General features: G+C 36.4%; 1 protein-coding gene across 4 annotated transcripts in view; it reads left to right on the top strand.

Annotated features, from left to right (window-relative positions):
* The window catches only part of LOC134538436 (ATP-binding cassette sub-family G member 4), a 365,107-nt gene that overhangs the window by 305,621 nt on the left and 42,378 nt on the right, over positions 1–17,108 (top strand). For all 4 annotated transcript variants that reach the window (XM_063379760.1, XM_063379763.1, XM_063379762.1 and 1 more), the window contains one exon: positions 679–917. In XM_063379760.1, the coding sequence (XP_063235830.1) occupies positions 679–917 (239 nt within the window). The remainder of the gene's footprint in view (positions 1–678; positions 918–17,108) is intronic.

The raw sequence follows: 17,108 nt of genomic DNA, 5'->3' as shown, positions 1-17,108 counted from the left end.
TACACTTCGTTTAAGTTAGGCCAGGGAAGAAAATATATCTTTGGCCAATTACATATTATCTGCCCTTTTCGTGTCAGAGACGTTTCACAGCAATGTTTCACGAAAATGTAGCATTAAAATTCAGCCCTGAAACTTATCTCTCAAGGCGCCCACTGACGTCGTCATGTGCCAACGATCACGTGATATGGACATGGATGTGCACACGTGTGTGAAGTCTAAACCGGCAAAAGAAACAAGCACACGATTATGCAGTTCTCTGCCAATAAGAACACGAAGTCAAAAGAGTTTTTTGTTGTAAATAATCTGGAGGAACTAGATGGCAGGTAAATATTCCAAGAGACGATAAATTCTCAGATTGATATCGCATTTGGCTAGAACCCGATAAAGTAGGTACGGCTATCTGTAGCATGTTCTTCGCAAGGCGTGTCTGCAGAAAGTAGGTGTAGTAGTCATACTAACAGCTCAAGCGCAACTGACCTTTTGTGGCCTTTTGGAAGGCGAGTTAGTAAGTAGTGTGCGCCCACTGGCTGCTCAGTCCCAGCAGGTCGTGCAGCAAAGAACCGACGCAGGCCGTCTGTAGGGTGTTGCGTGGAGTGTTGGAAGGCGAGTAAGTAGTGTGCGCCCACTGGCTGCTCAGTCCCCGCAGGTCGTGCAGGGTGTTGCGCGGCGTGTCGGCAGGGGCCTGGACAGCAGCTCGTGCTCGCAGTGCGTGAAGCTGCTGAAGATCCTGGCGCGCCAGGGCCGCACCATCGTGTGCACCATCCACCAGCCGAGCGCCAGCCTGTTCCAGCAGTTCGACCACGTGTACGTGCTGTCGCAGGGGAGGTGCGCGTACCAGGGCTCCACGGGCCGCCTGGTGCCCTACCTCGCCGCCGTCGACCTGCCGTGCCCGCTCTACCACAACCCCGCCGACTATGGTGAGGGCTCAATTGTTTCTTTACAATTATTGTTATATTTCTATCTTTTATCTATTTATCCCAATTTTTGGCAATAATGCATTTGTAGAGACCGGAAAAATTCGCGGATTCATTTCACGATATGCTAGAATCCAAACAACTGTACATTTATATTGCTTCTGTGATTGGGTTACAGTTTATCTGAACGAAGTTTAGCCAATGGGAAACCTTCAACCAAAAAAGTATCGAATCGCAAGCGTTCCAGTTGACAAGTGTCACGAGTCAATAGCCAATGAGCAAGTGGCATTTGCCTGAGTATGTAGAGGGTTGTGGAGTCTATCCTAGAGGTCATCGAAAGCGTGAATTTTTCCAGTTTCTAAGCATTTATCATATCTCCTTGGCTATCTTTATCTTGTTGCAACCACATATTAACTGACTGGCTCTAGCCTGTAAGCGCCGCGATATAATGCCTTATTATTCACGTAGCTGAATTTTTTTTTCGAGATAATCCCACCAGTTCACAAGCTTTGACTTCAAGAAGTAGCCAAAGCTATGAAAACGAAGCAAAACAAAACAAAAAAATTGCACGTAAGCTTTATTGCAAACAGTATCAAGCCTAAAACCCTTCAATGTCGCAAATAACTGTGTTACCCGCACCAAAAAAAAATTCAAGCCAGATCTGTGCCTAGCACGTAGAGTTGATGAGGTGCGTGATATGTCACCGTTAACGCTCCCACGCTTATGAGTCTAGCCAAGCAGATAACTAAACGAATTTGGCAACCTTGAGCCAGGAGGTGATTTTACATGTTTAATACCTTTAGGCGCAATTTGGTCAATTTTTATTACATCATATTATAACAAAGAGCTCATACGCTTTGTTAAGAGAATATCATTGATATAAAAAGACCAAGAAAGGAAAGTATGTTGGAGGTATTTGCTACTGAGTGTTTTTAAAGTTTAGATGAAATTATTGAAACTACAAAAAAAAATATGAATATCTACTTGAAAACTTGGTGCGACACTAATCTATTGAAAGTGAAAACTTCTTCACATTTTATTTCGTTATGAAAATATGCATAGCATATATGTTTACTGGACCACAAATTTGATTAATCCCTATCTATAATAGTGTTGAGCTCTTGAAATCTTTTGTGACTTAGATGGCAGTTCGGTTCCACTATAGTTGGGGAGATGTGACGATCTTACCTTACTTAACATGAAACGAGCCCAACATACTTTCGACAGCCGCTTCTTTGTAACAACATAGACATAACGGTTTTCAAGTTGCACAAAGTGGCTTCAGTATTTCTATGAGGGTGCTGTGGTGCTTTGGTGCTGTGCTTTCGACTGCACAGAATGAGGTTATCGAGTAAGGAATGGGGCATGGTTATCATTACGGAACCATCGCATCATTTTCCTGGAGTGGCTTCGTGAAAAATATTAATGGAAGAACGAAATATGAATGGAACACTATAAATATGAAGTGAAGTTTCAATGAAAAACTGTAAAACTGCTCCAAAACAGCTTTAAAATGGAACAGACTGTGCAGTTTTTCAGTGAAATTCTCCTAGTTCGTAGTAGTTTTAACAGTTCCATATTTTGTGCAGGACTAGAATTCGATGCCGAGTCTTTTGGTTTGCGAGTTTGTGTGTTGCCAATTTTTTATGTTCGATTTGTTGCATGGATATCGTTACCAACGAGCTTGTTTGGCTGTTTCGTTGACTTCTACAAATATTCGTTTAATATATATATATATATATGTATATATATGTTGAGAATATTTCCACCAAATGTCTTTCCCGGGTCTTGAACCCAGAAATCTCGTATCGAGAGCAGGTGTGCATCCAAATGCATTAGCTCCATCTCAAACAGAAAAAAAAATATATTCTGAACTTTTACAAAATAATTCTTTAGTAACTAGTTGCCTAGAAAAAGTTTGAAATACTTCATTGTACAATACATGACTATGGTTATTTTTGAATACATGAAATATGTTTTTCGAGAAAATACCTCTTCGAGATAATATTTCTTACGAAAATCGGCTCATAATTTTGTATTTTAATTGAGTTTTCATTCTTGTATAATTATTTAAGCCATTGAAAATATAATATAATATTAAATAATTGGACTCTATCTTGTTTTAAGGCTTATTTATGTGCGCAGTTAATGGTGAAAAGATATTCAGGGAACAGTTTACAAATAATTTTAATTATTGGCGGTACTGGGACAAAACAAGCATAAATGTCCGGGTAAGAATCCAAACCCAGTTGTTCTTTGAACACTTATTTGTTGTGTTACAGTTGTTTTCATATAAATAAGTAAACGAATTTACATACATCTCTAATTTAACATGAATATTTATTTTCCATTTACAAAAAATATTCACGGTGTACCAGTACTTATGGGATGGCTCGGATATTTTGAGTCGTCGCGTATTTCAGCCCTGCCAATCAATCAGTTTAACAGGGCCTCTGTTGCCCGCCTTCGTTGAGAGAGGAGAAGGCCTGATAGCGAGATACAGATGGCTTCCCGTGAAGCCCCGGCATGCAGCGCGCTGCTTTAATGACCGATCGCATTATTGGCATTATTGACGTCATTATTGTCTGGTTGAAACTTCGTGGTTCAAGACCACCACTTAACCTTTCCGAGCATCCTCGTTCAGCCATTGGTCACTGCCTAGCCTCTGAGTGTTCAAGTTCTTCAATTCAAAAACAACAAAGGTAAAAAGAAAAGCTGGATTATACTAGGGAATTACAGTAAATCTGCGAAATTTTCATCTAAAGGATAATATGATCTTCGCAGAAAATTCATCTGATAACGTGTCCCCACTTTTTCGTTCTTTTGTGAGCACAGTAAACATGCACTATATTGTATTTATTTTTTTTTTGTAAATGGAACATACATTTTTATGTTACATTACAGATATTTGTAAATTTGTATATTAACATGAAAACATCTATAGCAATACCAATTATTGTACCCAGTAATACTGGGTTAGGATTCTTATCCAGGAATGTATGGTTTGTGTTATCCCAGTAACTCCAAGAATCGAAGTTATTTCTAAACCGTTCCCTGAATAGATTTCCAGTATTAACTGCGCCCATAAATAATCATAATAAAACAAAATAACGTCAAATTATTAAATATTTAATTATATTTTCAATGGTTTAAAATAATTATGCTTAAATGAAACAACACATTAAAAAAATTATGCGCCAATTTTAGTAAGAAATACTCAGTATGTTTTGAAAACGTACATCATGTATGCAAAAATAACCACAGCTTTGTTTATTGCAAAGATACAGTATATTTCTGGTAATATTAAAAACTATTTCTTGGTCACCAGGTTCCAAAGAAGTCGCTTGTTTAAAATACAGAAAACATTTTCTCGTGTACAGAAGAACCTGAGTATTTTTAATGAGTACCTAAGACTTTTTTGTAGGTTTTTGACAGTGCCCCAAAATTATATGTACTCATGAGTCATGTTAAAAGTAAGAGAACTCAATACCCGTAAGTTACAAAGATAATAAGTCAGTGAGCGAAATGAATAAAAACTTCAGGAAGGATACCAGTGATGCAAATTTATCTGAAAAATTATGTAATTTGTGAATTTTCATGGTGACATGTCTCACAGGTATTGCGCAATAGACAAAAAACCAACTGCCTCATATCGGTCTCGCTATAAAACCGATTTTAGATTTTTGAAGTTATACTCTTTTAGATGATTTGAGGGCGAAATTTTTCAAGCAACGAAAATGCAATTAAGTACAATATTTCTGTTAAATGCATAAAATTCATGGTGACTACGTGCTACTATAATGTTTTATTTTCCGTGAGGAATTTGGCGTATATTATTGAATTAATTTTTTTTTCGAAAACACTTTAACTAATATAATAATATAAATTTACGACAATCCCTGAATAATTTTCAACCAGGTTAAAAATTATATTGGTGCATTTTTTTATTTCCTAGCGTTCGCTAATGTACACTAATTTTAAACAAAAATTTTGATAAAATTATTTGAAGTGGTGCATATGATAATCTAAAAACTTTTTTTTAACTACTGTCGGAAAATGGTTTCAGACCATATATGTATGTATATATATATATATATATATATATATATATATATATATATATATATATACACACACACAAATACACACACATATACGAGTGTTACTTTTTTTTCAACCTCCGATCGGCTGTAATAAAAAAACGGGAATGAATTGGGAAATTATTTTAATGTCAAAATAAACGTACATCTTTACTCTATTTTTCCACATAATCACCGTGCAGATTGAGGCATTTGTCGTACCGATGCACCAGCTTTCCAATACCCTCTGCATAAATGATGCCTCCTGCCTATTCAGCCACGTTTTAACAGTGCCCTGCAGTGTGATTACAGTTTCATTTCTCCATGGCATGCCCATTAATCGATACCCTAATCGCTCGTACACGAATCGACACGTCTCGTAGTGTTTACCCCCTTCCACCAACCATGTGGAGCGGACAACTCACACCTCAGTTGAAGCTTGGTTATGGGAATGTCAACATGGCTGCAACGATAAACTGTACGGCGAAATGCGAGCTGCGTGGAGTCATCCGTTTCTTACAGGCAGAAGGGCACACTGCAGCAGAAATCCATCGCCGAATGAGCACTGTTAAAACGTGGCTGAATAGGCAGGAGGCATCATTTTATGCAGAGGGTATTGGAAAACTGGTGCATCGGTACGACAAATGTCTCAATCTGCACGGTGATTATGTGGAAAAATAGAGTAAAGATGTACGTTTTTTTGACATTAAAATAATTTCCCAATTCATTCCCGTTTTTTTTATTACAGTCGATCGGAGGTTGAAAAAAAATAACCCTCGTGTGTGTGTGTGTGTGTGTATATATATATATATAATTCCCTCATAACTCAACTTTAAGCCGTGAATGGTTAACATGCTAATTAATTACGGTTCTGAATTTTAAAAAAATTAACAAATGTCGTAGTTTTTGAGTTATAGATGAATTTTGTTAAAAGTTTTGAAATTCCTAACTGTGCCAAAATTATTAGATATTGTGATTACAAATGCTTGTTGCACAATCATGAATAACCTTTATATTGATAACAGTTTTAAATAAAATTAAACATGCTATACTTATCGATAAAAAAACCTTTGCAAAAATCTTTAACTGGCTAACTTTGACTATTCATACTGAAAAAAATATATATATAATGCCATTTTAGCAAGTAATTTGAAACATGGTTCATTTAAGTTAATAACTTGCTAAATTAGTATTGTAAATATATTTACAGCATGAATACTCAAAATAAATAATTTAAATTTTTTGCCGCATAAGTTTTTCGTAAATTTATTTTACAAAAAGCATAAAACTTTTGATTTTATTTTGAATTGTTATTAATACTAGAGTGATTAATTACTGCATAAAAAATTTCTAGTCACAGTATTTAATAATTTGCTAACATTTGGGAATTTTAAAAGTTTTGAAAACAATGTCTATAACTCGAAAACTACGACACATTTTTGTTAAGTTTGGTTTTTGATTCATAACCGTAGTTCACTGGTCTATCAACTGTTCTGTTCTTGACTTGGATAGCTGTATAATGAGTTGGCGCAGTTTCTGTGTTCTACTCGCAGTCTTATGTCGATGTACTCATGTAGTTGCAGCCAGTTTCAACGATACATTTCAACAACATTGGAATGATACTCGAAATGGCTAAATTTACCATGGAGGTAAGAAGTTAAATAATATGTAGGTTGGGTGAAATTTTCGCCATGTTGATAATTGAGGTCAAAATGACGTTGATTCCTTGCTGATGTGTTCTTAACATCTTTTTTTTTTTTTAGCAATATTTACTTCACGATGGCCGATTCCTCCTATGACAAGTTTCTTTCAAGAAATTAAGAAAACTTTTAGCATGAATTAGCATTTATACAGCTACAGTTATTTTTGTTGCAAAAACCAATAACCAATCCGAGTTACAAGAACAGATACCCACTCCTTAGATACCTCCAGGAAATTCACGAATTCCTTGGTTTCCAGTCAACTGTGAAACACGTACTCATTGATGTTTCCTCTTTGTTAGGAGTCTTCAGGTTTTTCTTCTTTTTTAGAGTTGTTTTTTGGGCGACCGGTTTTGTATCCAAGGTTCTCCACAAAAACACGTTTGTCAACCCTGAAAATTTGTTACGTAAGGCCCGGCGTAAAATCTAATCCACCAAATTTCAAAATTAACGTTACTGAATAACGTTGAGACCTTTTAATGGCTGAATAACCATTTGTGTAAAAAAAAACGCACATATGTTTGCCTAAAATCAGCTGAATTTAACAAATCTATTTTCAGATTGTATATGTCATTAAGACAAAAAATCCATGAAAATCATTAGTTTGTACTTTTTAAACAATATAGACGCCATAAAAAGGTGTCTGCGGATCACAAAAGTCATAAACAATTCCCGGGAAAATAAACAGCAATGGTGATGGATTTCATGAAACTTGTATTTTCAGCACCCATTTGCTAACTTGCATTTCGTTTATCGACACACCTGGCCTTAGTTTATAGCCCCACAATAAAAAATAATTGCCTAATTAGTCATAAATTGCCTGCTTAAGTCTCGATCTCATACGAAAAATCCATTTTTCGTTTTTTCGACATTACTGTTATTTAAGGGCTATTTTTACATTTTTAACTCTATACCTCCCTTGCATTTGTTTATCTGACACAATATATTTAGTTAGTTTAATATCGTGACTGAAAAAATTCACGCAATTAATGATAATTACCAAGACTTGCGCGCAATATTACATAATTTGAATTTTCCTAAGTAAACATCTGTTAAAAGTAGGTACTAATTGTTGCAAAACAAAAATCCCAGGGAGTTAAAATTTTCTAAATAGTCTTTGTAAAAAAATGACCAAAAACGGAAAAAAAAAGAACATGTCGTGTGAGACCTAGCTTTAAAAAAAAGCAAACTATGCGTGGAAATGTTTTTAACTACCAAACTTAAATCTCGCCTCGTTAATGCTAATGGAAGATCTTTTTTCGTAATGCATTTGCTCGTGTTTAATTATGTTTATTATGTGAATATAAGTTAATAACCCTGAGGCATAGAGAAATAATAGAAATATTTTATTAAGGGGGAGGTTAATTTGCTCAGGATGTATTTGTAGTCACCCTGCACGAGCGAACAAATATTCTTGGTGAAATGTAATGTCTGGCTCCAGAAACGCCGTCGTCTCGATCACCTTGGTGCGGCCTCTTTACGAGGACGACCTACGAAACCTTACCTGCGTTGAGCACCGCTCGCCCCGGGTTGAGCATCGCTTGTCCTCCGTTGAGTGTCGCTCGCCCTGGGATGAGCATCGCTTGCTCTGGGTTGAGCACCGATCGCTCTGGGTTGAGCACGGCTTGCCCTGCTTTGAGAACTGTTTCTTTGTGTTGAGCACCGCTTGCCCTGGGTTGAGCACCACTTGCCCTGGGTTGAGCACAGATTGTTCTGGGTTAAGCACTGCTTGCCCTGCTTTGAGAACTGCTTTCTCTGTGTTGAGCACCGCTTGCCCTGTGTTGAGCGCCGCTCGCCCTGCGTTGAGCGCCGTTTGATTTTCGTTGAGCGCCGTTTGGTCTACGTTGATCACCGCCGCCTTCAGGAACGATAAATACGTACTGGAAAAGTTCGCGGTTTCAGTGACATCTTGGATGGACTCCACAATCCTTTATGTATTCGGGCGAAATGCCACCTGCCCATAGCTTACTGACACGTGACACCTGTTAACTGGAATATCTGTGATTCGATACTTTGTTGAAAAATATTCGTTTCCTCTGAGTAATTCAGATAAACTGTGATGCAAAAACTCAAGCAGAACGAATGTGAGCGTTTTCAGATCCTAACTTATTTCGAAATACATCTTAGAATATTTTATACCTGACCAGAGCTATCGTCACACAGAAAAAAATATATATTACTGTACTTTTACAAAAGATTTCTTTCCAAACCAGTTGCCAAGAAATAGTTTGTAATATTACAAGAAAGATATTGTAACTTCGTGCACTCGTGGCTATGGTTATTTTTGCACATATGAAATACTTTTTTGTTTAGATAATGCTCAGTATTTTTTTATTAAAATTGGTGCATGATATTATATTTCATTTGATGTTTTATTCAAGAATAATTTTTAAACCTTAAAAAATATAATTGCATATTAAATAATTTAACTTTATTTTGATGGATCATGATTATTATTAGCACATTTAATACATAAAACCTGCGGAGGTAACGGTTTACAAATAACTTTAACTACTGGAGGTACTGGAACAACACAAAGCACAAATTCCCGGGTAAGACTCCGAACCCAGTATTACTGCGATCACTATTTTCAAGAGATACAGTTGTTTTCAAGTAATTGTAAAAATTCACAAGCCTCTGTAATCCTACATGATTATTTATGTTCCATTAACAAAAAATAAATAAAATCCTCACAGTGCGGTGAGAGTCTCCCTGGTTCGTGTCACGACGATGTGCAACACCTCGACCTTGGCACGTGATCACCGGCCGTTTCCTGAAGTAAAATAACTGGTGTTGCATCGCTACCCAAGGCAGGGAAGTCCATGATCGCATGCACGCAGTACACTATTGAAAAAAAAATTGGTTGTCTGTAAAGTTGGTTTACAGACGATAGTTTAACGTGTCAACGCCATAACAAAACATTAATGAAATGATTGCATACTTTTATGAATAAATTGAATCAATTTTATTTTAATAATAAAAGAATAAATACTTGAAATTATACTAGTAATCAGATTTTTAAAATGCAAGAATAATTATTAACCTTTATTGCCGAAATTGTTGTTGTAATAAGCAATGAAAACCACATTAACTTTTCACTTCACTTCATAAACAGTCGACGAAACAGTTCACGTGTAGATGACTTGTAATTAATTTTAAAAACTGGCGTTTAGCTATAAGGTTTAAATATAATTATGAATAAGTTTTCATGTAAATAAACTGTAATCAAATATCTGTCATCAATTATATGAATCACCATAATTTTTTACTCAATTGTAACATAACCTATTATTACTGCACTCGCCGACAGCGTAACGGAACACAGCGTAACGGAACAATGAGCGCAACGGGACACAGCGTAACGGAACAATGAGCGTAACGGGACAATGTGCGTAACGGGACACTTTTTCGTGCGTGGAGCGGCGTTCTTCGATTTATTAGACGTTGTCACGTCAAAAAGGGGGGGGTTTTCTGTAAAGTCGGTTTACGGACGATAATTTTACATTGATGAAAAATTGCATACAATTCACATTAACTTTTCACTTCACTTTATAAACATTTTACAAAACAGTGTCACGTGCAGGTTGTGTGCTGCCGCTGTCTCTCTTCTATTCGGGCGCATCGACCGATGGAGTGGAAAAGAGATAGATGCGTCACAAGCCGATCGTGCCTCCCTAACGCTTGTTCCGCGCTCTCACTTGCATGCTCGGCTCAGGCGGAACGTGACAATGGGTCATGCTTTTTCGTGCGTGCAGCCGGCGTTCATAGATTTATAAGACGTTATCACGTCAAAAAATATCTTATTAGTAGAGACCAGGAAATATCGCGGATTCGTCTAGCCTCAGGGTAGAATTCAAAATCATATGTGTGCTCAACCCATGTTTACTTTACTATTGGGTAATCTATTACATGAAATAATTTTTTATTTTTTAATTGGCACTACCTGATTCGCTTACTTCTCTCCTAGCTGGGCATCGTTAGCTCACGGTTGCAGAGGGGGTTTGTCCAAATAACTGCTCTCCAATTATGAACACATTGCTAGTGTGTAATGGTTTGCATTCTAACTTGAGACTGAATGAATGCGCGAAATTTCCGTATCCCTACTCATCAGTGTCTTGTTAGTGTAAGGGTTACCTTCCTCAGACAGCACCCGCCAGAGTTATCACGAGATGCTGCCAAGTATCGTACCTACTTTCACGGGCCGTTTGTGCGAAAATATATGTAGAATGTATACGAGGATAATCAAAATATAAACCGGGATGTTTTGTACATATTTATCGGTGATTATTGAAAATATACATGAAATGCTTTATTTTCCCACATAGTTTGCTTTTAAAGAACTACATTTTGTCCATCGGGTAGTTAGGAAAAAAAATAAAAGATGCTTCCCAGTTGTTAACTTTCGCACGTACTGTTCGACTGCAGCGTCATCTTCTAATCTTTTCCCTCCTAATGGTTCTTTCAGTGGACCAAACATATGGTAATCACATGGGACAAGTCTGGACTGTGGGGTGGGTGTTCAAGACGCCGTTTATAGCTTTGATGTGCCACTTTATCACGGCCAATTAGAAACTTCTAGGCCCAGTCGAACACTTGGGTTTTCACACGGAGTAGCGTCACAAATCTGTGCTTGTAGTCTCTTCACAATATTTCGCTCGATTCCACTCCTTCGTTGGCGAGGAAGCGAATAAGGCGTCCCGCAACTGACGCTGGTGCAGTCATAAGGACTGAAATGACGGACGTGAGTGTGTATGCCTGCAATGTGTCATTCAAGCATAACTTTTTTAAGCCATAGAAATTATGATCAAATTCTCAACCATTTGACTATTTTTTTTTGTTTTATCATGGTAATAAATGTGCGAGTTAGGGGCTCCGCCTACCCGGGCACACACACGGTGCGCAGAGCTTCAGGATTAACAACGCGATTTCCAAACAACCCAAGATATCCGAGTGGGGTCTGCTTACGAAAAGCATTTAATTGTTCGTTGACGGCCGAAAAGTACTTTTGATTTGGGATTAAGTTTTTAAACTGTATTTTTAGAAGAGTGGAAATGGCTAAAACGGATGTTATCAGAGTAATTTTTAGGCGTAAAACAACCAGTACAGATTCTTCAAAGCACTGAAGGGACTTGCATTACACCTTTATCTTAATTTCTCTGCTCAAATTTCACAGTTATCCTGTAACTACGAGAAGACTGCGTGTCAGTTCAGAGCCTTGCGCTTAGAGGCTATACCGCGCTAGAAATACCAGCGAGCGTCACGCTTATCATCCCACCTCACTAAGACACATACACCCCTGAAGAGGTGGGCCCCTTAATACTGGAAAGCTATTCAGGGAACGGTTTACAAATAACTTTAATCATTGGAGATACTGGGACCACACTGAGCATAAACGCCCGGGTAATAATCTGAACCTAGTATTACTGTGAACACTATTTTGTAGTTATAAAATTGTTTTCATTTAAATGTACAGATTGTCAAATATATGTAATTTTACATTAATATTTCTGTTCTGCTGTTTTACAATGTTAACCATAAACTAGAGAGATACGAAATCTGGTCGTTTTCGAAGTGTAGTCGAGTAACTGATTCAAAATAATATAATTTATCCCCTAAATTACTAAATTACTGGCCCCATTTTTAAGTTTACAAGTTAACACGTAAATAGTTCCAGTTACAAATATCCTACTGTCAAATACAATTTCAATCTAACTATTCTTAATCGTACATAAATGTCAAACGAAAGGGCAGTTTTTCGCTTAGGAATTATCGTACAACATAATCCAGATAGCATACATTATGAGAAATCACGCTCCCAGCGGCCACCGATTTTTTTTTTGTCAATTAACCAATCAAAATTGAAGGGTTATATGATATTGTCGTTTTAGTGTTCTATAGAAAATTGTTGAAACTATGTTAGTCTGTCAGAAGATTTAACTTGTTGACAGGATTTGAGAGTAAGTTTTTATTTTAACTTAATTGTCTACTTCATTTACATAAACATGGTTTTAAAGCCTATTTCATGGAATGGTATTTAATTTCTATTTTATAATTAGGCACGGTGAGTACTGCTGTTTAAAAATCAATAAATATAACAGGAATAATTGTTTATATAATTGAATTTTAACGACTTGTGAGGTTATATAGCTATACAATCATTTTTAAGAAAAAATACTAAAGCAGAGAAGAGACTTCAGACACAGGAAAGTACCATTAAATTTGATTAACGAACTATTTTCTCGCATGATTGTGCGAAGCTATTAAATGTAAAATTTCCAATAAATCCTTTGGATGTTAACATAAAACTGGACGTACAGTTCTGAACACAGATTGTGTTCGTCCTACTCACATCTTCCTGCTTTATTTAACTTTAGCGAACAGCTCTATCTATTTTTTTTTTTTTGCGGCTCGTTAAGAAGAGAAAGGTGCTAACTTACAGCGTTTTAGCTTTAACGATGACAACGGGATGCATTTAAAGAATACGGGTTAGTGTTACAGACGTACATATTTCTTCCGTGTCGCATGTTCAGTGACCTCGTAGGCCCGTTCTACAACGACACGCAAACGGAGATGGATTACGTAAATGGAGACGAATCATACGGAACACAGTTTCTACCAAGGCACGCAGACGGAGACAAATCCGTATGGATTAGCTCGGCAATGCTGAGCTTTCCCGTTTACGTGGCTGTGGGTGTATCCATGTTTATTTATGTTATTAATACGTTTAAAAATTGTTTCAAGTTCAATCTTACGTAGTGTTATATTTTGACCAACAGGTTTATTTTTATTATATATGTATATTATGTCTGTGCTATGATCTTGAAGTATTCTGTATATTTTTTAATAAATATTTCGTAACCTTGAAATGCAATCTCATTGTTTGCCATTTTTTACATTTCTGCTCATTGTGAAAGTAGCAGAGTCGTGATAGTGAATATTCAGGGAAATCCTTTTCCGTCCACGCGATCCTTTGTTCCATTGTAGAACGAGCCTTAGAGTGGACTTCACAGTCCTCTGCAAGCAAAAATATTGTTTTCATTGACTGCTAACTTGGAGACGCCTCGACTGGGTAACCTGTGATTCGTTACTTTTTTTTGGTTGAGAATTTATCATTGTCCCTGAGTCCTCCACATATGCTGTGATCCAATAGCAGAAATATCATGGAGCAATATATTTTTTTAACATTTTTATTTTAACCAATATTCAAATACATACGTGGATTTTATCTTGTGTCTACAAGTTATACGTGTTAATAGCTTGTCTACTTATATATATATATATATATATATATATATATATATATATAAATTTTAACTGTTATAAATAGAGACTGGAAAAATTCGCGATTTGGATGACCTCTAGGATAGACTCCACAATCTCCTACACACTCAGGCAAATACCACATGCTCATTGGCTATTGACTCGTGACACCTGTCAACTGGGACGCTTGCGATTCGATACTTTTTTGGTTGAATGTTTTTCATTGGCTCAAAGTCCTTCAGATAAACTGTGAGCCAATCAGAGAAGCAATATGAAGGTACAGTTGTTTGGATTATAGCATATCGTGAAATGAATCCGCGAATTTTTTCGGTCTCTAGTTATAAAGGGAAAATGTAGGTAAGGCTAGAACTCTAACATAAATAAAATTCTAGCAAACATTATATCTTTAAATTTTTTCTGGGACGTTATATTTTAAGCACGTCTACACTGTTAGAAATTACAGTAAATTTTCGGAATCTTCAACGCAGAACCAACCCGAAATTAACAATGACTTCGTAATCTCAAATAATTGGATATTCGTAGAAACTACGCAAAGTTTCTACTTCCGAGTGATGTTTTACGTTTTTTTACAAGGTGAACACACACGCGGGAGAGAAGAAAAAAAAGTTTTTGCTTAGACGTAAAGGGATTTTGAGAGCGGTATTCCAAAACGTTTGGGTAAGGTAGCAAATATGCACTGCCATGTTGGGATATGACTGAAACCTAAATAGCGGGCCATGTTCCAGAACGTGTCCAAACCGAACACCAGTGAGGAAACAAATCGGCAACCGTTTTAATAAACGGTGCACTGCGCGAGGCTAGAAACTGGTTTCAACACATTCAAGCGGACGTTTCGCAACCATCGGTTCAAATGTTACTGCATGAATACTAGAGACAGCAGCACCATCGCATAAATATGAACCGTTTTTCCAATTTTCTCAAGTACTTTGAAAGTGTAAAAACTTCTTGTATTTATAAATCATATTGTGTTAAGAAATGTTTAAGATATTACTATGTTGAGGTGTGATTTCTGCATTAAAAATTAATGAATGCTATTAAACTAAGTCACTTGCAAAAAATTGTAAATAAAAAATTGGTTGTCTGTAAAGTCGGTTTATGGACGATAGTTTAACGTGACAACGTCATAACAAAACATTGATGAAATGATTGCATACTTTTATGAATAAAATTGATTCATTTTTTATTGAATTATCACTATTTTGTATGGATACAAATAAGGAGTAAAATGAAATCTACAATTTAATTGATACATTAACTTTTATTTACACTCATTAATTCAAATATGTTTATTACTTTAACGAAGAGATTATTTTAACTATAACTTTTATACAATCTGTGTTATTCTGTTAAGGATATGACGATGATAGGAAAAGTCGGAAACGAATGGGAGTGTTTCAAGTTTGATGTGCCTCGAAAAAGTCAAATCGATGGTTGTTCCAATCGAGTAGAAGAGAGATAGATGCGGCGCAAGCGTACAATGAGCGTAACGGGACAATGTGCGTTACGGGACACTTTTTCTTGCATGCAGCAGGCGTTAATCAATTTATTAGACGTTTTCATGTCAAAAACATGTCACAGTTATAATTGATAACTAAAAAAATTTATAACGATTATTTATGAGTAGAAAAACTGTGCTCACAAGTTGCCTGGTTAGGTGTCACGGGATAATCTCTTTTTTTTTATTATAGTCGTGCGCATAGCCTGCTATGAACTCGCTTATGGTTTTGTTTTTTTTAATTAGTAACCCAGCCTAATGAGCGTGGCGGCCACGTGCGTCTTGACCAATAACATCATCACATAATTCAAATGCCCAATCACCTGCAACCCGGCAGGAAGCTGAAATGTGTCCTCAGCCAATGGGCAATAGACGCCGACTTATTTGTGTACAATAGTGTGGAGTTGATCCTGGTAACAGAAAATAACGCGGATTTTTTTCAGGTCTCTGATTGTTCATTCTCGACATTCTCGTATCCTCAGTTTTTTTTTTTTCCCGAGAGGTAACTTGGTCAAAAATTATAAAAAGCTATCGTTTTATCATAGAGAGGGTATGAAATTAGTGACGACAGTAATGAGGAATTTAATGTACTATTCATAGTTGGGGACCGGAAAAATCGCGGATTCATTTCGTGTTAGGATAAAATTCAAATCCATGTATCTTTGAGCTGCCTTTTCAATTAGGCCCACTCACTGTTCTTCTGGATGACTCTGGGTCAATGAAAAACCCTCAATCACAGGAAAACCGATTTAGACTACTCACAAGTCAGCAGCAAATGAAATGGCGCTAATAGCACGAGTGTACAGAGGACTGTGTAGTCTATTCTGAAGGTCATCTAACCGCTAATTTTTCCATTGCCTATTCAGAGTTAGAATATAAATGGGATTTTTTACGAAACAGTTTTGCTGTGAAGATAACATTGATCTTGTGGCACAAAGCATGAGATGAGAATAAACTGAACTTTCCAAAGCGACCGAACCAATTTGTTGCACAAGTATCTAGTCATCTTGCAATCATGTAGTATCGAGGTCTGATGTATGTAACATAAAGGGGTGAGTCCCATATCAGGTCATTATTATATTTTTACGTTCAACACGGCTAAATTTTCAGACTTTTTGAGTGGCCAACATCAAAAAAAGGAAGAAAAAATACTCGGTCCATACTTTTTGGATAATAAACTGGCAAATTTGATTTTTTTTTTCATTTTTGTGCGGTGTGGATAAGGAGAACAAAAATGAATAAATAACTGAAAATATTTGGGTTTAAAGGCAATGCTGATGGCTAAAGACGGATATTGATTTATATATTCCAGAAAAAAAATTATTTTATTTTATTTAGCCTTTAAAATCATAAAACTTCTGAGGATTTTAAAACGGCTAAGAAAAATTAAACAATATTTGTTTCTGAAAGAAATTAACCATATCATATAGCAGCCAGTATAATTGACTTTGAACTTAAAATGTTCCAGTTTTGTATTCCATTTCATTCTTCTTATCCATACGGCACGAAAACCTTTAAACTACACGTTTGACAGATAATTATGCAAAAGGTATGCAATATATATTTTTTCGTTCTGTGAAATTCAAGCCACTCAAAAAGGGCAGCTAGTTTAACTACGTGGAACCTAAACATAAATTAA

The sequence above is a fragment of the Bacillus rossius genome, chromosome 13, assembly GCF_032445375.1.
Source record: "Bacillus rossius redtenbacheri isolate Brsri chromosome 13, Brsri_v3, whole genome shotgun sequence".
NCBI classification, from domain to species: Eukaryota; Metazoa; Arthropoda; class Insecta; order Phasmatodea; family Bacillidae; genus Bacillus; species Bacillus rossius.
This window is presented reverse-complemented; position numbering and strand designations above follow the sequence as displayed.